This window comes from Entelurus aequoreus, linkage group LG13 (genome assembly GCF_033978785.1).
Source record: "Entelurus aequoreus isolate RoL-2023_Sb linkage group LG13, RoL_Eaeq_v1.1, whole genome shotgun sequence".
NCBI classification, from domain to species: domain Eukaryota; kingdom Metazoa; phylum Chordata; class Actinopteri; order Syngnathiformes; family Syngnathidae; genus Entelurus; species Entelurus aequoreus.
The window spans coordinates 40,656,582-40,682,015 of NC_084743.1; the positions used below are offsets into that span (position 1 = coordinate 40,656,582).

The 25,434-nt window shown below is 39.9% G+C and overlaps 1 protein-coding gene across 1 annotated transcript in view; it reads left to right on the top strand.

Annotated features, from left to right (window-relative positions):
• LOC133663401 (coatomer subunit delta) overlaps nucleotides 1–24,647 on the top strand; it is a 49,827-nt gene extending 25,180 nt beyond the window's left edge. The window contains exons 9-10 of the mRNA XM_062067845.1: nucleotides 16,035–16,239; nucleotides 23,200–24,647. Coding sequence (XP_061923829.1) covers nucleotides 16,035–16,239; nucleotides 23,200–23,289 — 295 coding nt within the window. The 3' untranslated portion in view covers nucleotides 23,290–24,647. The remainder of the gene's footprint in view (nucleotides 1–16,034; nucleotides 16,240–23,199) is intronic.
• Nucleotides 24,648–25,434: the final 787 nt, after the last annotated feature.

Genomic DNA, 25,434 nt, shown 5'->3' on the forward strand with positions numbered 1-25,434 from the left:
TTAAAGCAGCGTTAGTCGGCAATGCAATAAAAAAAAGAGCACAATAACAAACGCTAATCGCGCGTGCGCACACACACACACAGAGACAGACATTAGGCACCAATGCGGAGGTATCATAAATTTAAACATACAATTTATTAGATAGCTAACATGTTAAGAATTAATCAATAATACAATTCCATACGTTGAGTCTATTAGATTGCTAAAACTGCCAGGAGTCAATCAAGAGTCAATATACCATTGTGCAGCTTTTTAACCACATCATCGCAAAATGCTTTTTTTCTTTTTGAGGAAATAAAAGATTTGGTGGTTTGTTTTTTTTGCTGCTTTTTTATATACATGAACAAGGTTTTTGTGTTTATAGTACATGGTCATTTTAATTTTTGTAACAGTTAAATGAGCAGCACAGTTACAGTATAAATAAATATGAATTAATTATTCACCTTTCTTGTTTGTAAGCAAATGCTTAAAGGTGCCATATGTAGTAATGTGGCCAGAAATGGTACTGCAACCACAGTCAAAATTCTGTAGTCCTCTCCCACTCTCCTTTACTGAGTTTGCCAGATACGCAGCCCCAATCCGAATCCTACTCCAAGGAACTTCAAATGGCAATTGACTAGTCCTACGCTGTAGGTTGCTCTTGTTTATGCTACTTGCAAGGTGGTTTACTAAGTAATTATGCCACATTTTACTGATGTTGATTAGCCAAATGTATTTGTAAAGTTACGCAGCAATATTTTCGTTGGGAGTCAGGACAGATTGTTGGCTTTACCCTGCTAAAATGTCTAGTTTGACCGCACGGACCACCATTGAAATAATTATATATAATAATATATACCGTATTTTCTGCACTATAAGGCGCACCTAAAAACCTCAAATTTTGTCAAAAGCTAACGTTGCGCCCTATAATCCGGTGCGCCTTATATATGGACCAATATTGAGCCTCCAACAGGTAAAAGTTTCAATCAATCAATCAATCGCAACTACGGTAAGCAGCCGCCGACTTCATTTTCCCCCGTCTTCATTTTCCCCCGTAGAAGAAAAAGAAGCGTGCGGTGCATGCTGGGATATATGACTGCGCGAGGCGTGCCGTTTCATTTCCATTTGTTTATGTAAAGACCCCAAAATGGCTCCTATTAAGAGACACGCTTACGATGCAGAGTTTAAAGGCCTACTGAAACCCACTACTACCGACCACGCAGTCTGATAGTTTATATATCAATGATGAAATCTTAACATTGCAACACATGCCAATACGGCCGGGTTAACTTATAAAGTGCAATTTTAAATTTCCCGCAAAACTTCCGGTTGAAAACGTCTATGTATGATGACGTATGCGCGTGACGTCAATGGTTGAAACGGAAGTATTCGGACACCATTGTATCCAATACACAAAGCTCTGTTTTCATCGCAAAATTCCACAGTATTCTGGACATCTGTGTTGGTGAATCTTTTGCAATTTGTTTACTGAACAATGAAGACTGCAAAGAAGAAAGCTGTAGGTGGGATCGGTGTATTAGCGGCTGTCTGCAGCAACACAACCAGGAGGACTTTGACTTGGATAGCAGACGCGCTATCCGACGCTAGCCGCCGACCGCATCGATGATCGGGTGAAGTCCTTCGTCGCTCCGTCGATCGCTGGAAAGCAGGTGAGCACGGGTGTTGATGAGCAAATGAGGGCTGGCTGGCGTAGGTGGATAGCTAATGTTTTTAGCATAGCTCTGTGAGGTCCCTTAGCTAAGTTAGCTTCAATGGCGTCGTTAGCAACAGCATTGTTAAGCTTCGCCAGGCTGGAAAGCATTAACCGTGCAGTTACAGGTCCATTGTTTAATAGTATTGTTGATTTTCTGTCTATCCTTCCAGTCAGGGGTTTATTTCTTTTGTTTCTATTTGCAGTTAAGCCCGATGCTATCACGTTAGCTCCGTAGCTAAAGTGCTTCGCCGATGTATTGTCGTGGGGATAAAAGTCACTGTGAATGTCCATTTCGCGTTCTCGACTCTCATTTTCAAGAGGATATAGTATCCGAGGTGGTTTAAAATACAAATCCGTGATCCACAATAGAAAAAGGAGAAAGTGTGGAATGCAATGAGCCCTTTTACCTAAGTTACGGTCAGAGCGAAAAAAGATACGTCCTGCACTGCACTCTAGTCCTTCACTCTCACGTTCCTCATCCACAAATCTTTCATCCTCGCTCAAATTAATGGGGTAATCGTCGCCTTCTCGGTCCGAATCGCTCTCGCTGCTGGTGTAAACAATGGGGAAATGTGAGGAGCCTTTCAACCTGCGACGTCACGCTACTTCCGGTACAGGCAAGGCTTTTTTTTATCAGCGACCAAAAGTTGCGAACTTTATCGTCGATGTTCTCTACTAAATCCTCTCAGCAAAAATATGGCAATATCGCGAAATGATCAAGTATGACACATAGAATGGATCTGCTATCCCCGTTTAAATAAAAAAAAATCATTTCAGTAGGCCTTTAAACTTAAGACGATCAGCCATGCAGTAGAACACGGGAATAGAGCAGCAGCGAGAGAATTTAACATTGTCACTGAACTGCTAGACAACAGCAGCGATACTGACTCGATTAATGACGACTTCGACGAGACTAGAGCCGTTACCGGGCATGTTGGATGCCGTATTCGCCCAACTGTTTAATTCGGACACTGAAGAAGAAGAATTCGAGGGATTCGCGGATGAGGGTTAACTTCATAAAGTGAGCTTTACATGTTTATTTTGTGTGTTGTGTTGTGTGACATTAACGTTTGAGCAACGTTGAGTTATTGATACATTGTTATTGCTTTGCACTATTTCGAGTGTTACTATATTGTGATTGCACTAACGTTTGATTTACCGTAACAGTATCACTGTTTTTTACGTGTTTATTGAATCAGGGAAAAGTTCCCCTCCACTATGTGATATAAATGTTCCATTACATGTTATACCTTGCTGTTGTTAGAAGATAAACAAAACACCACATCAATGACTTTACCCCGGGTAAAATAATAAAACAGCTGTTTATTCATTTTGGGAGTGAACAGAGTTGTCAGAACGCTGGTTTGTAATCTATTAATAAAATTTGACTGACCTGACTGTTTTGTTGACAGTCCCTTTAGCGCAGCTCCATCTAATGGATGCATAACATAACCCCAGCCTCTACTGTAGCGTCTATTCTATGCGCCTTATAATGCGGTGCGCCTTATATATGAACAAAGTTTTAAAATATGCCATTCATTGAAGGTGCGCCTTATAATCCGGTGCGCCTTATAGTGCGGAAAATACGGTAGTATGTTATATATCGCTTAGGCCTTCTTTGATGGCAAGCCAAGGCCAACAGTAAAATTACCGCCACATTTCGTTCAGCATAACTCCATGTTGCATCCAACCTGACGCACTGCATTCTCTTCCATGTACGCAAATCACCATCTTTCAGTGCAGAGTGCAATTCTATGAGTCAACCCACGTTACGCAAAAACTACGTTACAGGTAAATCATATAGCCTACTACCCGGTCAATACACAAAGTAGAAAATCATTACATGTAATGCATTATATTGTGCTAAGCAAATACCACCCCATATGTGTTTGATGTACATACAGTACCAGAAACCGCAATTAGCCGTGCTAATGTTGGAACACATTTCCTCAGTGTATCAGCATATTGAGAACGAAATAGGCACTGACACCTACCGCCCGAATGCAGCTGAGATAGGCTCCAGCGACGCCGAAAGAGACAAGCAGTAGAAAATGGATGGATGGATGGACTACCCATATCCACATAGGTTTTATTTGTCGAAAATATATGTTGCCCTGTCAGTTGGAATACACATCGATTTACAGGCTAACGGGCATATATTTCTCCTGTTAGCCTATATGTTGATTTGTCATTGACCGCGCTAGCACGCTAAGTAAGCACTGCACTCGTGTGATGGTGCTTCGCTCCTAAGCATTCGTTGCAGGAACATACTAGCTTTGTTAGACAAGATCATAGAATGTATTGGACAATATAGTTTACATTCGAAATGTCCAATTCCATTTATTACAAGTAATAAAGAAACGTAAATGCCTTACTTACCTATCAAGGAGGAAATTAGCATGTTTGGCGTCAGATGAAAAAAATCTTCTCCGCCTTCTATCGTCTCCATCTTTCAAAGGCATCCCCGATACAAATCCTTGTTTTGTTCCTGGCTTCGTCATGAATAAGTTGAGAATAGTAACGACACCATTTAGATGTATTAAGATGTGACATGTTCAGTAATTTTACCAGTGGCTCGACGAAGAAGGCGGTGCGTAACTGGCAACGTGGATGTGACACACTCACGGACTTTCTAATTGGTCAAACAGTGGAGGGCGGGGCATCGAAATGAAAACAATAACAATATTTTTTAGCTGTAAATCTAATTTTGAAATTACCATATCCCGGCTGAACTACCGTTATCAGTTATAAAGGTATTCAAAAAGAACATGATTTATTAATGCCTTTTGACATATGTGGGCCATTTAATGATGACTTGACATGAATTTATTACTGTATTTTTCGGATTATAAGTCAGTTTTTTTTCATAGTTTGGCCGTGGGTGCGACATACAGTATACTCCGGAGCGACTTCTGTGTGAAATTATTAACACATTACCGTAAAATATCAAATAATATTATCTCATTCGCGTAAGAGATGAAGCAAATGGCAGCAATCGTCACACACACGTCAGCAATCGTCACTCACACGTCAACCAATAAGAATTCGGTGGGGGAGGGTCATGGCAGAAGTGCATTGTGGGTCATAGGATAGGCTGACCATACGTCCTCTTTTCCCCGGACATGTCCTCTTTTGCAGGGGTGTGCCTCAAATGTCCGGCATTTTGAGTTAGGGTTGCGTGTATTTTCAATGTACGTCCAGGGTTAAGAAGGGGTTCAACAAAACAAACTGTGGAGGCGTGACGCAGAAACATTTGTGACGGAGGGGCAGAGACAGAGAGCGAGAGAGCTAGAGAGTGGAGAGACAGACATGTAAACAAGAAATGCCGAAACGTAAATGCAACTTCACAGATGATTTGCGGAAAAAGTATTCGTGTTTTCGTCCTGGCCGTGACATATGGGAAGCAGAATGCACTGTGTGCAAAGCAGGAATTTATGTATCTGTCGCAAATAAAGGGGCCAAAGATCTACAAGCCCATATCGACACTACAAAGCACAAAACAGCTGTGCAGGGCGAGGGCTCGTCTGCTTGATTGAAACTTTTATTAGTAGATTGCACAGTACAGTACATATTCCGTACAATTGACCACTAAATGGTAACACCCGAATAAGTTTTTCAACTTGTTTAAGTCGGGGTCCACGTAAATCAATTCATGGTACAAATATTTACTATCAGCATAATACAGTCATCCCACAAGTTAATCATCAGAGTATATACATTGAATTATTTACATTATGTACAATATTTACAATCCTATGCTAAATTGACAGAGTACTTTGTGCGACCTGGAAAAGGAGAAGACATTGTAAACGCAGCAGAGGGTGTTTTAGCATTCCACACAGTTACAGAATATAAATGTGACTTATTTTGTTATACTGTCAAGCAGTGTTGGTGTTACCGCACTTTTTGTGTCTTTTTAAGCATTGAAATCAGAAAGGACTTTTTTTCTTCTTTTTACCTACCGCCCGGCTTGCTTATTTTTTTATTGTCTCGATTATTGCTTTCCGCCAGTGTTTTGTTTTGTTTATATTTGCCGGGTCACATTTCCGTCCCTGTTTATTGCGTTTTTATAGGTCGTAAATTTTGATTGGCCGAAAGTTTTGTCAATGACAAACACTTCCTCAGTTTGCACTGGGACAAGTTTAGCGCGAGGTGCTGTCAAAAGAAAGACTTGATGGTAAACACTAAGGTGAGTGTAAAGTCAACCTTTTTACTTCATCCTGTGCCAAGTTTCCAGTAAATGGCTTGTTTTAGTCTTTGTGAGTCCATGGAAACTTCACTTTTATCTCCCGCTGGATCCACATTGTTCCAGGATGGAGACAGGCTAGCTGTTAGCTTCAAGCCAACTAGCACCCGATCAGACTCCCCTACCCCAAAAACATACTTTTTAAAATTTGTTTTCCATCCATCCATCCATTTCTACTTTTTTTATTTTATTTTTTAATGAATGAAGTAACGTTTATGACAACCTTTTTCCAAAACATAATATAGAATGTGAGATATGACAGGATAATACATCCATTTATCATTTGTTTTCAAAACGCTTACAAAAAAGAGGGACCCCTAATTTTTATTGTGGTACCCCATTTTTATGGCTTGATGGGGTCCCTGGGACCCCATTTTGAAAATTCCTAGCGCCAGCACTGCTGTCAACAGAGGAGAAAAATGCTTTATTTAAATAAATATATTATTTATAAAGCAAGTTTGAGTATCATTGGCAAATTTTCACCTAGTCCCAGCCTTGGCGTGCTGCCCGCCTTGGCACGCATGTATGTGTCCTCTTTTTGCAATTTCAGAATTAGGTCAGCCTATTATAGGATGCTAACTGCTATATGCTATATGCTACTGCCGTAGCTATTAAAATGGATTACATCAACATTAGCGGTAACTTTCAAAAACTGAGAAGGACTGAACTAAAATGGCACCGAAAAGGAAATCATATACTGCAGATTACAAGCTGGACGTAGTGAAATATGCAGCAGAGAACGGCAATCGAGCAGCAGAAAGAAAGGACATACCATAGGCGACACCGGGGAGGAAGATTTCATTGGATTTAGCGATCGGGAGTGACAGATTGTTTGGTAAACGTATAGTATGTTCTATATGTTATAGTTATTTGAATGACTCTTGCCATGATGTGTTGCGTTAAAGGCCTACTGAAATGATTTTTTTTAATTTAAACGGGAATAGCAGATCCATTCTATGTGTCATACTTGATCATTTCGCGATATTGCCATATTTTTGCTGAAAGGATTTAATAGAGAAAATCGACGATAAAGTTCGCAACTTTTGCTCGCTGATAAAAAAAAGCCTTGCCTGTACCGGAAGTAGCGTGACGTCACAGGAGCTAGTATTCCTCACAATTCCCCATTGTTTACAATGGAGCGAGAGAGATTCGGACCGAGAGAGTGATGATTACCCCATTAATTTGAGCGAGGATGAAAGATTCGTAGATGAGGAACGTTACAGTGAATGACTTGAGAGAGAGTGATAGACGTATCTTTTTTCGCTCTGACCGTAACTTAGGTACAAGCTGGCTCATTGGATTCCACACTCTCCTTTTTTTATTGTGGATCACGGATTTGTATTTTAAACCACCTCGGATACTATATCCTCTTGAAAATGAGAGTCGAGAACGCAAAATGGACATTCAGTGCCTTTTATCTCCACGACAATACATCGGCGAAATGCTTTAGCTACGAGCTAACGTGATAGCATCGTGCTTTAACTGCATATAGAAACAAAAAAATAAAGGATAGAAGGAAGGATAGATAGAAAATCAACAATACTATTAAACCGTGGACAAGTAAATACACAGTTAATGCTTTCCAGGCTGGCGAAGGTTAACAATGCTGTGCTAACGACGCCATTGAAGCTAACTTAGCAACGGGACCTCACAGAGCTATGCTAAAAACATTAGCTCTCCACCTACGCCAGCCAGCCCTCATCTACTCATCAACACCCGTGCTCACCTGCGTTCCAGCGATCGGCAGAAGGACGAAGGACTCCACCCGATGCGTTTGGCGGCCCGGAGACGTAGGAAGTCAAGGTGAGGTCGGCGGCTAGCGCGGCTAGCGCTCCAACAAAGTCCTCCTGGTTGTGTTGCTGTAGTCCGCTGCTAATACACCGATCCCACCTACAACTGTCTTCTTTGCAGCCTTCATTGTTCATTAAACAAATTGCAAAAGATGTCCAAAATACTGTGGAATTATGAAATGAAAACAGAGCTTTTTGTATAGAATTCTACGGGTACCATAACTTCCGTTACTCTGACTTCGTCACGCGCATACGTCATCATACCGCGACGTTTCAGCCGGATATTTCCCGGGAAGTTTTAAAAGTCACTTTATAAGTTAACCCGGCCGTATTGGCATGTGTTGCAATGTTAAGATTTCATCATTGATATATAAACTATCAGACTGCGTGGTCGGTAGTAGTAGGTTTCAGTAGGCCTTTAACATACCAGGCACGTTCTCAGTTGGTTATTTGTGCGTTATATGGCGTACACTTATTCAGCCTGTTGTTCACTATTCTTTATTTATTTTAAATTGCCTTTCAAATGTCTATTCTTGGTGTTGGATTTTATCAAATAAATTTCCCCCAAAAATGCGACTTATACTTCAGTGCGACGTATACCTGTATATGTATTTTTCCTTCTTTATTGTGCATTTTCGGCCGGTGCGACGTATACTCCAGAGCGACTTATAGTCCGAAAAATTCGGTACACATGGCACCTTTAAAGTTAAAGTACCACTGATAGTCACACACACACTAGGTGTGGTGAAATTACTCTCTGGGTCAGTGGTTCTTAACCTGGGTTCGATCGAACCCTAGGGGTTCGGTGAGTCGGCCTCAGGGGTTCGGTGGAGCCTCAAGCCACGCCGACTCATCGTGTACATAAAAACATCTCCCTATCTGCATATTATGGATACGGCAACAGCAGAAGTCAAACTGATTTGCAGGTGTGTAATTTGTTGTGAGTTCATGCACTGTTGGTTTTGTTCTTTGAACAAGGTAATGTTCATGCACGGTTCATTTTGTGCACCAGTAAAAAATCATATAACTTTTGTCTTGAATTTGAAAAAAAAAAACATTTTATTTTTCACTAAAGAAGGGTTCGGTGAATGCGCATATGAAACTGGTGGGGTTCGGTACCTCCAGCAAGGTTAAGAACCACTGCTCTAGGTTAACCCATCCCCTTGTTCCACCCCCTGGGAGGTGAGGGGAGCAGTGAGCAGCAGCTATGCTCGGGAATCAAAATAACCAAAAAAATAATGGTAAATGGGTTATACTTTTATAGCGCTTTTCTACCTTCAAGGTACTCAAAGCGCTTTGACACGATTTCCACATTCACCCATTTACACACTGATGGCAGGAGCTGCTATGCAAGGCCCTAACTGCGACCAATCAGGCGCAAAGTGACGTGTCTTGCTCAAGGACACAAAGGAAATCACAAGGTTGGTAGGGGGTGGGTATCCAACCAGGAACCCTCATGTTGCTGGCACGGCCATTCTCCCAACCGCTCCATGCCGTCCATTTGAATAATAATAATTAAAATAACTAAGTTGCATTTAAAAGTTGATGGAAAAATTAGAGCCATCAAATATGTGGTCGCTTTTCATACGACTCGTCGGCTAATCATTTAAAGGGGAACTGCATTTTTTTTTGGAGTTTTGCCAGTCGTTCACTATCATTATGAGAGACAAGAAAACAGAAGGGTTTTTTTGTTTTCACATTCTTTCATTTAAAAATCTGCTCGTTCTTGGTGACTACCTCTAAATCATTTTAAAAATGCATTCAAAAACCGTCAACAATACATAATTTACGTTCCATAACCTGTATAATGACCAAGCTGTAGCGACATTGTTATTGTAAGAGCGAACACTCACTAACTTTCCATGCACTAAGTTAGTTTGATTTCTCAAATAGTTAGTTTTTTTGTATTTTCACACCTGCGTGTGAAGTCCTAGTGTCCATGCACTCTCTCTAATGCAACTATTGGTCATACGCCATGTGCCTCCCGTACACTTGGGGGTGCTATTTTCTTTTAGGGAGATTATATCACTCTAGCCATTTGTGGATCCTTACAACTTGTTTTAACTGATGTCCGCTGTAATATTGGCACATATTACAATGAATACGTCTCTAATGGCTATGCCAATGTTAAATAGCAGTCAGCATCAAGAAATGATCTTGGATTGCGCTACATGACGCGACTACCAAGAATGTATTGGGGCGGATGCAGGTCGGATGCAATTAAAAACTGGCGGAAGAGTTTTTTCAAAGGGATTTTCGGACGAAAATATTGGAAACAAAACTTTTGAATGTCTTAAAGTTCATTCAAAAGGCTCTGTGGATTGATGGAAGGATTTTAAATCCGAAGAAAAGACCGTTCATGCCGCGACTGAAGTCCAGAGGAAGGTTACTATTGTTCTGGATTATCTTGAAAATTGTGCGGAAAGTGAATCAGTTGGCTTGTGCAAATGCAGCGTGAAGAGGTTTGTGTACACTTTAATATTCGCCTTCATTCTATTTCATCTCATTCGTATTTCGTTCGGTTGTCCAAATTTAGCCGGCATTCGACCTTAGATAAATCTCAGTTTCTTTTTTTCTACCATCGATGCACTTCAAAATGTTTTGTTCTTTTAATTTGTGAAGCAAATAAACAGTCTCCTCTTCATGACAATTGTCGCTTATGTTTTTATTGAATGGTATCTGCTTCTGGGTTGTTTCCCGCGCCTTGAGCCTGGTGCATGCGCGATAGAAAGGGTCCTCTCCTGCCGCACAACCCGCCTCGAGAGATCTGGTTTCCTATCGCATAATCCAGGTGTGTTAGTCCGACTTTTCAAAAACCGAACACAATCTGATTAAGGTGTTTCCATGGGCTGTAAGATGCTTATTTACAGCCAAACTATTTGAGAAGTCCGACCTATTCCGTATTTTCCGCACCATAAGCCGCCCCGTGTTGTAAGCCGCACCTTCAATGAATGGCATATTTCAAAACTTTGTTTACCTATTGGCCGCCCCGTGTTATTAGCCGCACCTACGCTACGCTAAAGGGAATGTCAAAAAAACAGTCAGATAGGTCAGTCAAACTTTAATAATATATCACAAACCAGCGTTCTAACAACTCTGTTCACTCCCAAAATGTAATGTGCAAATGTGCAATCACAAAAATAGTAACACTCAAAATAGTGCAGAGCAATAGCAACATCAATAACTCAACGTTGCTCGAACGTTAGTGTCACACAACACACAAAATAAACATTTAAAGCTCACTTTCTGAAGTTATTACTCATCCACAAAGCCCTCTAATTATTCTTCTTCGGTGTGCTTCACTTGTTCTTTGACACCATCTATGATGTGGACGCGCATGCAGTCATAGATCAACAGGGACGGAGCTGCGTGAAAAAAGTCACCCGGTCCCTTCGCTCATCTTTTCTTCATCCATCCATCCCTTCGAGTTAGCTTTTATGATGACGCCGGCTGGAAAGTTCTCTTTTGGCAAGGTCTTCCTTTTGAATATCACCGTGGGTGGAAGTTTCTGGCCGTTAGCATGGCAAGCTAGATCGACAGTAGGACGACTTCTCATTCCCTATGGTGCGAATATTCACCGTACGTGTTCCCGTTGTATCCACAGTGCGGTTCACATGAATATCAAAAGTCAGTGGAACCTTGTACGCGTGTCTCTTAGTAGGAGACATTTTGTGGTCTTTACAGAAACACACAAATGAAATGAAACGTAATATCCACGCGCTTCTTCTTCTACGGGGGTGGGTGCTCACCTTGGCGGTTGCTTACCGTAGAAGAAGAAGCGCTTCCTCTTCTATGGGGGCGGTTGCTTACCGTAGAAGAAGCGCTTCCTCTTTTACGGGGAAAAAAGATGGCGGCTGTTTACCGTAGTTGCGAGACATAAACTTTATGAAAATAAATATTAATATTAATCCATATATAAGGCGCACCAGGTTATTAGCCGCACTGTCAGCTTTTGAGAAAAATTGTGGTTTTTAGGTGCGGCTTATGGTGCGGAAAATACGGTAGTGCATGGACACGTACTGACTGAGGAATTATTTTTCTAGCCTAGTAACATATCGGCGTGCTGCGGTATTAACCGTAAAAGCTAACAATTTTGTAGTGGAAAGTCCAGGTTGTCAATGAGAACCAAAGTAGATTTAACACAAGAGTTTTATTTTACTCATAATCAAATGGTACAATGGTTGGGTTGAGTTGTCTAGCACACAGAAATTTTCCCCCCCGGGCGCGCCCGTCACCATGAAAAAGATGGTGCCCAAAACACTCTCTTCGTTTGGCTTTATCCCTTTCTTATCTCTCTTGTTAGTGCGTCAATGTCTTGTTTTGTTTTCCCTATCTGTTCCATAACAACTCGAATCTTTTAGACAGTCAACACATTCAGTTAGACAGGTTGGCACGACTTAAAGTTCACTTTTGTCCCACAGAAGAGGAAGAGAAATCAAAATGAGCATACATTTTTGACAGACATGAACTATAGGTCAAAGGTCAGAAATTCTACTACAATGGCTAGTGATAAGATAGATACACTTAAAACGTTTGAATTTGTAATGCACCATACTGCGATAGAACACCAATCTGTGCGATAGAACACCAATCTGTACTGACTGAAAACATTTTAAATCATTGTGACAGTCTCCTTCATATGGGTTCCCCTGGGACAGACAGAGTCTTCGTGAGCCCAAAGTACAGGGTTAAGCAAGTTTTTATTTTTTTATATTCTGCAATGTTCAGGGCTGTCTCGCCAGTGGCCTCCTTCTCGCTCGTGTGGGGGTTTTCCTCTGCTCTCTTCAGCGCTCCCCTCATGGCCTCGGACGCTGCTGATAAAGGAGACCGGTGATTAGATAACCAGCCGCAGCTGGGCAATCTACTCACCTGCCAGCTGGGCTTCGAAGCCGGGCCATACACACTCTCTTCCCGCAGGAGGCGCGCTGACCACGCCCCCCTCCACAATCATATTACAGTATCTGTAAACTATTAGCCGACATTTCATGGTTGTTTGTACACAGTTAGCCGATATAAAGTGTGACTCGCTCGAAGAACAGTTTTCTGTTTGGTCCAGGTGACCGGGGACGTTGTTTCTGATTTTTTTGGGTGAGCACTCCATTCATATTCGAAATAGCATCGCTTCAAATTCCACATTTTGCAGTTTTGAGTGACTTTCACCTTACTCTCTCGGCTTTTGTCTGCTCCAACATCTCACTCTTCCTTTGTGCTGATTTCTCGAAACAGCAGTTAATCCTCCGTATATTCAAGAGTCAAACGAATCCTCATTGTCCTAAAATAGTTCTCTTCGTTGTTTATCGAATCTGCCATGGTTAGAAGACACACGTGCTTTGTTTCCGGGCTTTGAAGGCTACAACGCTGACTCCCATTAGCCACATCTTTCAAGCGTTTTTCTAATCATCTTTAAAATAAAATTTAAAAAAGACAGGTGTGTCTCTTATAATGATTGTGAATGATTGGCAAAATTCCCCAAAAAAGTGCAGTCTCCTTTTAAGATAGTCGATGACAAGTCGACTATCAAAACAGTTGTTAGTTGCAGCCCTAGTCCCATTGTGTTTTCCAGTCCACACCACCGAACTAGTTACTTAAAAGTTTCTAAAAAATAAATATGTACAGGCAAACCTAAAAAACATATTCCTAGTGTATTCAAACTCCTATTCCTCAGTGTCAGTAGCACTTAGAAAAAATCTTATTAGCTTTCTGGAGAGCGAAATTCATGATTTAATGACATATATTTCAATCAATCAATCAATTCCTTTATTGTCATTGTCATAATAACACTTAAGTCATACATGTCAACGAGATTTTGTTTGAGCTTTGTCCAGCGGCATAGAAACTGCATTAAAGTGCAGGTTGACCATAGTTCACAGTTTAGCATTGTCAGGAAGATGGCGAATAGAGGGGGCGTGGGGGTGGGAACAGTCGGATGTCTGATGGGTGTTACGTTGATGTTGCAGCAATGCAGTGTCCAGAGCACAATTATTGAGGTGGTGAAGAGTGAGGTAATGAGATGGTCCGGGGCAGCAAAGGGGCAGGCTGTTCATTTAGCAGTCTCACAGCCTGGGGATACAGACTGTGAGACATTCTGGTGGTCCTGGCGCGAATCGATCTATACCTTCTTCCAGAGGGTAGCAGGTTGAAGAGGCCATGTGCTGGGTGGTATCTGTCCTTCAGGATGTTGTGTACTCGCTTTAGGCAGCGAGTTGTGTACATGGCACTCATCTCTGGGAGTATCGTCCTTGTAATTTTCCCCGCCGCTTTAACCACTCGCTGGAGGGCCTGTTGGTTCGCTTTAGTGCAGCTAGCAAACCACACTAAAAAGCCGCAAGTGAGGACACTGCTGATGGCACAGTTGTAAAAGTTAACCATTGATTTCTGCGGAATGTTTGCGCATTTTAGTTTCCTCAAAAAAAAAAGACGTTGTTGGGCCTTTCCGACTGTAGAAGCAGTGTTAATTTGCTTTGAGTATGACTCATTTAGGTGTTTGAACCAAAAAATCCAGGACTGCTTGGGGTTGATTATAACTTTGTCCCACAGCCATTGCAGAGTCTGTTTCGTCGTTTGGAACTATGCTTCAATTTGTAGCCAGTTGCATGTGGAACGCCCCTTGGATGACATATTAAACGGTTGTTGAAGCCGAGATACTGACTTGCATGCAGGGTTTCCCCTAATTTTCCAAAATACCTGTGGCGGTGGGGGTGTGGTCAATATGACGTCATCATCATGACGTCATATTGACCATGAATGGATTAACGTGGACCCCGACTTAAACAAGTAGAAAAACGTATCCGGGTGTTACCATTTAGTGGTCAATTGTACGGAATATGTACTGTACTGCGCAATCTACTAATAAAATTCTAAAAACACATGATTTGCTGTGATGCATATATCCTTTAAAAAGGCAACAAAGTGAATATACATTTAAAACAAACCAGTTAAGTATAGTATTAACATACATTTTTTTTTGTGCATAATATTGTTTTGTTCTATTTTTAAATTATTGTTGTTAATGTTAATGTTGTTAATGTACTTTTTTGAGAATTTTATTTTTTTTAGTTTCACTCATTCTACTTAGCAGCATCTCTCAAGCTCCCATCAGGTTTTCAGATGTCTAAAAGATGTTCAATCGGATTCAAATCTAGGCTCTGGCCAGGCCATTCAAGGGCATTTAGAGTTCTCTTGAAGCCATTCCTTTGATATCTTGGCTGTGTGCTTAGGTTCTTTGTCCTGCTGAAAGATGAACCATCACCCGAGTCTGAGTTCAAGAGCGCTCGGGAGCAGGTTCTCATTCAAGTTGTCCCCGTACATTGCTGCATTCATCTTTCTCTCCATCCTGACTAGTCTCACAGTTCCTGCCACTGAAAAACATCCCCACAACATGATATTGCCACTACACTTCACTGTAGGGATGGTATAGGCCTGATGATGAGCTGTGCCTGGTTTCCTCTAAACATGACGCCTGGCATTCATGCCAAAGAGTTCAATCTTTGTCTCATCAGACCAGATAATTTGCATTTTGACAAACTTTTACGAATTAATGGCTTCCGTCTGGCCACACAGGACTGATTGGTGGTTTGCTGCAGATATCGTTGTCCTTCATCCCTGATCGTTCAGTTTAGACGGCCGGCCAGCTCTAAGGAGAGTCCACGTGGTTCCAAACTTCTTTCATTTACGTTTGATGGACGCCACTTTGCTTATTGGGACCTTCTAGGCAGCAGATATTTTTCTGTACCCTTCCCCAGATTTGTGTCTTCAAGGTCTACAGACATTTAATTTAACTGTCAAGTGTTGTACATTGAGACGTGTGTGCCTTTCCAAATCATGTCCATACCAACTGAATTTACCACTGGTGGAGTCAAATTAAGCTGTAGTAACAACTCAATGATTATCAGTTGAAACAGGATGCCATTGAGCTCACTTTTGAGCTTTATGGCAAAGGTTGTGAATATTTTTGTACATTGTGATTTATTATTTTTTTATTGATTTGCAAACATTTCTTTAAAAGAAAAAAGATTCACATTGTCATTATGGGGTATGGCGTGTAGAATTTTGAGGACAAAAATTAATGTATTCCTCTTTGGTATTAGACTGTAACATAATAAAATGTGTAACAAGTGAATCACTGTAAATACTTTCCAGATGCACTCTATCAGTATTATCACTTGACTCACTATGGAAGAATAATGAAAGAAGATTAAACAGAAAAGCAATAATTTCCCATATCGATATATCGTCACACTCCTTACGTTAAACATTATAATGGTTGATTTGGTTCTGGATAGCACATATTTCTGTCTCTTTCCAGGTCTGGTGTGGGTGCTCCTGTCATTGGAGATCTGGATGGAGAGTACAAACACGACAGCAGGCGAAACGTCCTGGAGTGGTGCCTACCTGTCATTGATGCAAACAACAAGTCCGGCAGCCTGGAGTTCAGCATTAGCGGACAGCCCGGTGACTTCTTCCCTGTCAGTGTGTCATTTGTGTCCAAACGCAGTTACTGCGACATTCAGGTACATTGTTAGTTAGAAGCTTTGTTAGTGTAGAAGAAGTCTGCTTTAACAAGGTTTCCAGAAAATAATTCCAAGGATGTTAAACAGATGATTTCACTTTTGATGTCGTTTTAGTCTGTTATTTACTTCCACTCAAAACAAATTATTGTATAAATTAGCTTGAAACTAGATTTTTTTAAAATTTCTTCATGAGATCATGGTCGACTTTTTAAAGATCGGATTGAAATACCTAGATTGCCGTTCTGTATTGCATGTATACTTTTTAGTCATGCTATCATATGCGCCAGTCTCCATGGAGGATTGTGGCGCCACTCTTAACAAAACAAATACAACATTAAAAGTGAAGAAAATAAAGCCCGAGATAAAGGGGACTGTGTTCACGTTACACCAACAACGATACAACCTAAAGATACAGAAGCTGAAAAAATGTAATATTTGTAAAACATAAGATGTAAATAAAACCTACCTTTTTTAATAAGTGTCTGAATGTTTTCAAAGAAGATCGTTTTAATCGTTTTAATACAATACATGACAGCGCTATAAATATATTTAAATTAGTGACAAAAACATTCACTAGCTAAATTCTTAATCTTGCTTTATTTAGCTGTGATGGGTCAATTCAAACAATACTGAAGCATCAAATGTTTTTAGTTTTTCAGTGTCTGGGTTTCTGAGTAATTGATTAAAAGCCGCCGCACCATAAAATAAGGGTGTTTTACATAAAAACAAACTAAAGTAATACGTTGTGAACATGGATTAGGGCTTAATGGTAAACGGTATAATGATAAACCTTGGTAAAATTCCAGACGATGAGTAATACGGTTAAAATTTTTAATTATCAAAAAAACGTAATTTATCAATGCATTTTAGACAACAGTTACTTCCTGGAAACGGAGTTGCAGCAGCGCCGGCGAATGCACACAAGTGCTGTTTGGCTTTAGAAAACATGGCAGCAACTACACGGACCTTGCTCCGGAAATTTTCCCTTTGAGTAAACGTAGCCGATCGTTTTTGTTTTTGGTGACAATAAACAAGATAACAAATATTCATACCGTGACATCCCTAATGTAGACTATTATTTACGCACTATTGACTAGTGATGCAATGAAAATGTGTTTACCGAAAGACTTTGAACACCCAAACAGCACTGCCGAAATAACAATGTTATGATGTTGACCTAACTTAGACGCACGCAATTGTCTGGAGCAGAGGGAGCATGTTTGCAAGGCGAATGTACTTTAATATATCTGTGATATACCTGTAAACAGCCATCTACAAAATGTGCAAATATTAAGAGGACAGTGGGAGAGAAACTGCGCAGTGGCCCTTGTCAGCGGTCCTTGTCCCTAAGTTACAAATCTGTTTAAGACTGCTAGGGAAGCACAGCTTCCCCTAAGATATATATAAAAAAGTGGTCAAATATTTACTTTTGTGTTTACTTTTCATTGACTAAATATGAGCTAGAATGCTTCAACTTTTGTTCATTCGTTTACTCTATTAGTCCCGGAGGGGAAATTCAGATTCAGAATAAGCGACTTCCATGACAGCTGATAAGACTTTCTTTTTATTCATTCTTGTTTCGTCAAACAGCATTAAACAGTGTTGAGGCTGAGCGCCCAACGAGCCAAATTCGACAACCATTGGATAAATGCTTGGCTTTGTCCCACCCACGGACGCAGAGTGTATCTAGAAGTAAATGAGAAGTGGGCTTAGCCTCGTCAAACTGCTTAAATTATTGATAAAAACTATAGTGTTATAATCTGATGTAATCATAATATATAATGATAATGCAACCTTGCAAATAACCGTTTAAAAGGATATAATCGTTTTTATCATTACTGTAAAATTGTTTACCATTGTACTGTAATTGCAAGTATAACTTTGTTATCCTAAATAAATAAACAAAACATAAAATGGACTCAAAAAATTACCATAAATAAATATTGAACATCTTAAAGTGCATTTTCTTTCTCAGTTGGAAAAACTATGTTGGAAGTTGTTTTTATGTCTATTGTTGAGATGTCCGATAATGGCTTTTTTGCCGATATCTGATATTCCGATATGGTCCAACTCTTAATTACTGATACCGATATATACAGTCGTGGAATTAACACATTATTATGCCTAATTTTGTTGCGATGCCCCGCTGGATGCTTTAAATCAGTGGTCCCCAACCACCTGGATCGATTGGTACCGGGCCGCACAAGAAATAAAAAAATTAAAAAAAATGTATTTTTATTTTCTAAATTAAATCAACATAAAAAACACAAGATACACTTACAATTAGTGAACCAACCCAAAAAACCTCCCTCCCCATTTACATTAATTCACACTCATTCACACAAAAGTGTTGATTCTTTCTGTTATTAATATTTCTGGTTCCTACATTATAATATCAATATAGATCAATACAGTCTGCAGGGATACAGTCCGTAAGCACACTTGATTGTATTTTTTTATGACAAAAAAATTAAAAATACCATAACACCCCACCCCCCAACCCCCCCGGTCCGTGGGACAAATTTTCAAGCGTTGACCGGTCCGCAGTTACAAAAAGGTTGGGGACCACTGCTTTAAACAATGTAACATCCATCCATCCATTTTCTACCGCTTGTCCCTTTTTGGGGTCGCGGGGGGTGCTGGAGCCTATCTCAGCTGCATTCGGGCGGAAGACGGGGTATACCCTGGACAAGTCACCACCTCATCGCAGGGTCAACAAAGATAGACAGACAACATTCACACTCATATTCACACACTAGGGTCAATTTAGTGTTGCCAAACAACCTATCCCCAGGTGCATGTTTTTGGCAGTGGGAGGAAGCCGGGGTACCCGGAGGGAACCCACGCAGTCACGGGGAGAACATGCAAACTACACACAGAAAGATCCCGAGCCCGCGTTTGAACTCAGGACCCTCGTATTGTGAGGCACATGCACTAACCCCTGTACCACCGTGCTGCCCACAATATAGAGAGAGAGAGAGAGAGAGAGAGAGAGAGAGAGAGAGAGAGAGAGAGAGAGAGAGAGAGAGAGAGAGAGAGAGAGAGAGAGAGAGAGAGAGAGAGAGAGAGAGAGAGAGAGAGAGAGAGAGAGAGAGAGAGAGAGAGAGAGAGAGAGAGAGAGAGAGAGAGAGAGAGAGAGAGAGAGAGAGAGAGAGAGAGAGAGAGAGAGAGAGAGAGAGAGAGAGAGAGAGATCAACAATTCCAAGGAGAGAGAGAGAGAGAGAGAGAGAGAGAGAGAGAGAGAGAGAGATCAACAATTCCAAGGAGAGAGAGAGATCAACAATTCCAATTGGAGAGAGAGAGAGAGAGAGAGAGAGAGATCAACAATTCCAATTGGCAAGCCAAAAAACAAGGTCAGCTTTACAAAAATGACCTGCTTCCGCCCTGCAAAACACGAGTGATGACTTCATGACTGTTATGGACAAATATAATTGTCGGCGACAAATTGTCTTGTCGACAGTGTCCACTAATTGTTGCAGCCCTAATTAGCATGCACTTCTCTTGCTCTACCCACAATCCCACATAGCTAAACGAGCTAAAATGACTAACATCACCCCCTAGCGTACGGGAGGCCTACAGCATTTGGTCAACAGTTGGATAGAAAGAGTGCTTGTAAACGGGGGCTTTCACATGTATGAAAATAAAAGAACGTGATTTATTTGGGGAAGCTGATGAATTTAGTGTATGGAAATGTACTGAATGTAAAAGTCCTAAGAACTCTATGAACATCTCAGGAGAACAACTATAGATTTCTAAAAGTCATTAAAGTTGTTTGGGACTGTTCATTAACAACTATTGCACGTAAGATGTTCAGATACTTTCACACAGGGTATCTATCCGCGAGATCTTAAAAAGTCTTAATCCAACAATTTTAATTTAAGTTAAAGTTAAAGTACCAATGATTGTCACACACACTAGGTGAAATTTGTCCTCTGCATTTGACCCATCCCCTTGTTCACCCCCTGGGAGGTGAGGGGAGCAGTGGGCAGCAGCGGTGCCGTGCCCGGGAATCATTTTGGTGATTTAACCCCCAATTCCAACCCTTGATGCTGAGTGCCAAGCAGGGAGGTAATGGGTCCCATTTTTTTATAGTCTTTGGTATGACTCAGGCCTTAAAATGTCAAAACTTATCCTAAAATCTCATAAGAGGTCCAAATATGATTTTGAAAGGTCTTAAAATCTATTAACGTTACTTATATTTAAAACATGCATAAACTTCAGACTTGCTTCTAAATGTTTTGATTTTTGAAGACGCTGTAACGTAATTACAAAATGGAACCAAAGTAGGCTACCTGTGCTGCTGTTGGAATTTATCGTGCACCATCAGTGTGCTGTGCGGGCGCATTGGTGTGTTCTTACAGCTTAGCATAGCAGCGAAGAAAAGCCAAATTACTTTCATAAAATAAGTTTGTGAACGATCATTTTAATGCATGCTTGAAGCTGGTGGATGGAAATCCTAAACCCTTTATACGTCAAGGACTTAAACATTGCGGTGAATGTGAATGGAATGATAATGATAATTTTTCAACAAATGGCTGTGTAAAAAGGATTATTAAACATATAACTCTGGTCAATGAGCCGGATACAGGAAATAAGTAGTAAACAGGAAAAGAAGAACATTTACCTTATTTGGCATTATAAGAATAAATTAGACTTAGATTTTTCTAAGTCTAAATTGATCCTACAGTATGTCCTACTATCCTACAGGAATTACATTTTCTTCTTTGATCCATTTAAATCGATGATAGAGACGAAAAGCAAAGTCTAACGCAGCATGCCACTCATACGACTTCAGGTGGTCCAAGCTGTCACTTTTGAGCTGAAAGACGTGATTCCTTATAACACAGTTTAATGCTAGTCAGTCAAATAACACAGCAACTATATCGGTTAGGGCTGGGCGGTATGGCAAAAAATATTATCACAGTTAGTTTTTTAATATCGATTAATATTACGATTTTCAATATTTTTAACTTAGAGTCAGGTTGTGCCGTTCAGGATAATACAGAGTACTGTTGCAGCCCTACTGTTTATTACTGCAGTATCTTCCAACATACATTCCTGCCATGTTTGTTCAAGGTAGTATGTGCTAACAGATGGCAACTGCCATTTAGTTCATATCTATGGTTGTTTGCTAGAGGTGCAACAGTACAGGTAACCCACGTTACGGTTTGTACCTCAATTTTAGGGCCACAATTCCGCTTTTTTTGGTACGTTATGGGGGTGAAGACACTTTTTTCCCCCTTAAAGTTCTTTTTTTTTTTTGCTTGTCATCACTAACTTCATTCTGCAGTAAACAAGTGGTGTACTGAATACTATAAAACTTTTTTTTTTTAGTTAACATTTACTATACAACACTTTCAAATGGTAAATTATTTGTATTACTAGATTACTTGTATAGGTCAGTGTTTCTCACCATTGGTTTGGCAAACGGCAAGTGGTGACCCAGGTTTTGGAATTTTTTTAAAACTCAAATTCTGTATTTATATTTAATGAATTTACATTAAAGTGCAGTTTGAATATGAGGTACTGTAAAATAATGTGTACCAACACAAAACATGTTTAATGATTTTTTCAGGAACAAAAAGTTTTTTATCCTCAAATTTAAAAATAATTTGAATAAAGTGTAGTTTTTCTGAGTTTTTTAGTACACGTTATATCTAATGAGTTGAATCAGAGCAAACAAAAAGGCTGATTCAAAAATATTAAGATTTATTTTTTTCCTGATTTGAAATAGAATGTGTATTTATCCTCCCAGTCGGGAGGATATACAAAGACATTCTGTGCCTGCCTACGAGACTGCATTCAGGGCAGGATTACCATACACCACAGCGTGAACTCAAACAGTCAGTGGAACTAAAGTCTGTCACTGAAGTCGCTTCTCCTTTTTAAATGTTGTTTCAACTTCTATGCTAGTGTTAGCCATATTTCTTTGTTGTTTTTCTTGGCTGCACTTCCAGCTCTTGGGGTGGAAGGGTCACAATGCTGATTAAACATTAATTACGTTGCGACGAGCCTTACTTTTTCGGCGGTGGACAGGGATGATCGCACACAAACACACACACAGACACACACAGTACAACGATCAATAAAGGCGGATTGTCTCGTGCAAGATGATACCAAGCAACGTTGCTGTTTACTACTGCGGTATTTTCTAACAGACATTTCCTCCATGTTTGATCGAGATAATTTTGGTAACAGCTGATCACCGTGATCAAAATGAAATTATTTGCCCAGCCCTGTATCGGTCACATTTATTTTCCTTAAAGTGGTACACACATAGAGGTATTGTGTAACACATTATCACTCCTTGTTTCATAAGGCATCTTTGCTTCGGTATCGTTTGACCCATCACTAGTATAAACTACCAATTCTGTCGAGAATAATGCATAACACCAGAATCTTGTTGAGGGCTACAAAATTCAAATTAAATATACTGTACATCCATACATGTGCACACAAATCTTGTTTTTAACTATTCTTTCATTTTCAAAATAATCTTACTTATCTCGTCATATGAAATATAACTTACTTCACCAATTATTATTTATTTATTAATTTTTATTGTGATTACTTATGGAGTATATTGTGAATAAATTGAGAACAGGAAGTGAACAAAAGTTTTAGCAACTGTTATGTAAAAGAAAAGGTGTAGGATTAAATAAGCTCTGCTTCTTCCTACTCCTTTTCGAACATGTTGAAAAGAGAAACTGGAAATTGTGATGTATCATGTTGTATGCTTGCATGTTCGAAATAAACTCAAACTTATTGAAGATGGATTTTGTTAATCATTCCACTCAAGTAAACCGTGAGTAATCATTAGGAGTCCAAGACTGATATTAATTGATATCAATTCCCATGATTAATATATGTAACTTTTGACCAATGTCGTACAGAATGATTTGCCATCAACCTAAAACATTCTAAAGAAGAATTAATTAATATTTTTCTTTCTCCCCTCAGGTGGCCAAAGTCACTCACATAGATGGCGACGGCGCTGTTAGATTCTCTTCAGAGACCTCCTTTGTTGTTGACAAATATGAAATCCTGTAAAAAATATTCAAAGGAAAAAAAAAAAAAAGGCCCACAAAACAGTCCAAATCTATGCTACAGAGATCAATTGAAGATTCGTTGCCTGCCCACCTTGTATACCACCACAGACTCTGTACATCAACAGGACTCCCATCAACTCTGGCAACCCCGCTCCTTGTGCTGGGGAAGAGCTGTAGTGGTGTATGTATATTGTTTGTATGACAGAAAGGATAATCTATATATAGCGTTGATGGAAATTTTAAAACAACAGTGATACTGTTGCTGACCTACATGGAGGCTTAGTTGGCTAACGGATTGCAGGGCAGGCCACTGTTCGCTTCATGGTCAGTTTATCAGTACTACTCTAGACAAGGTCGTAGAGGTCCTTAAGAATGTGAGACAGTGATATCAGCATTCACTAGAATTGGCCTGAGTACTTCTCGCATCCCCCAAAATCATGCATTCTCAACAGTTTTGTCTCCCCTCTGTGTTGCTTTACTGTTGGATTAAACTCATTGGGGTGCTTGCTTTCTTTTTCAGATTTCTTTGACTTTTATAATTACAGAGTTATTGTTGTCAAGATAAGCAATCACTAATCTATTGCGATTTGTTCTACAATATACAGATGTTTTTTCTTTTTCTTTTTAGAGGACATTTTTATACAAAGACAACATCCACCTAAGCTGAAAAGCAGATTCTCAATATATTATATTTTCTATCTGCGGTTATCTTCAGTAATAATATTGTAATGTGTCCTTTTTGTTTAGAATGTTCGTTGTTGTTTCTTTTGGTCATTGTTTTCTACTACAAGTCATGAAGTCTGGCATTGATGAGCAGAACCCATCCACCAGTGAATACATTTGGTTATTTCAGCGTTTATATTTCTGAATGATTATTTCTCCTCCTGTAGCCACTTGACACACAAAAAGGTGAGTCTTGTTTCCATTACTGTATTTTGATTCCAAAAATAGTAAGCTGTACTTTGATCATGGGCCAGAAATTACAAAGCTCTTAATTCAGCGTTCACAGAATTGAAAAGCTCTCTCATGTAAAATGTTTAAAACCACAAAAACAATGCCACATGCCCGATGGACCCCCGCTTCTCCCATCCCAGCATCAACAATGTAAAAGACCGGGACTCACTTACTGATGCATTTGGTTCTGTATTTGCTAATTAAAAGTACATCAAGATTATTCAAAATGTAATGTGTTTTTCACTTGGACTCCCCAAATTTAAAATAGTATTGTTTTGTAGATTTGTTGCAGTTGGAAATAAAAAATCAACCATTTATATTGACACATCTAAAGGGGAATCTTAACATTCCATTGTACAATTAGGGGGAAATCTTTAATGTAATAAAATGTATTCTTGAAAAATATACTTGCTTTTTGTGTTCTTTTGTGGACCACTGACCCCTTACAAGAGAGCATTTTCCATGAGCCGCTTTATATTGCCCTTCTGTCATTCAATTCTGCCATTTGTACTCTATGCAATAGGAATTATATTTTGAACTTAAGCGTCAGACTAATTTTATAAAGATAAACTAAAACAAATGCTAATTTTAACCAAATCTTTAATTTTACAGAAAATGAGCTGTGAAAAGCACATACAGAGTTGTCGTGAAGACATTCACTTGATATGTTGGCTGTGTGCTTGGGCTCCTTGTCCTGCTGAAAGATGAACCATCACCCAGTCTGAGTTCAAGAGCGCTCTGGAGCAGGTTTTTCATCCAGGATGTCTCTACATTACTGCATTCATATTTCCCTCTATCCTGACTAGTCTCCTAGTTCCTGCCGCTGAGAAAACATCCCCACAGCATGATGCTGCCACTACCATGCTTCACTGTAGAGATGGTATTGAGTTGGTGATGAGTGGTGCCTGGTTTCCTCCAAACTTGGCTCCTGGCATATCAGACCAGATCATTTTGTTTCTCACTGGCACTCATCGAGGGCGGTGCTCCCTTTTCCTCTCCCTATCTCTCCTGTTGCTTCTTTGTTTTGTTTTGTCTTAACTTTCTTATTGCCTCTTTTTGCAGTGATCTCTAAAATATAAACAATGGAATTAATTAACTGGCCTCTCAACGAAATTGACAAGATCTTGGGTTTTGGGCAACCTGCTTGTCTTGACAAAGCTGTTGTTGCTGAACACTTTCCTCCGGCACTGTT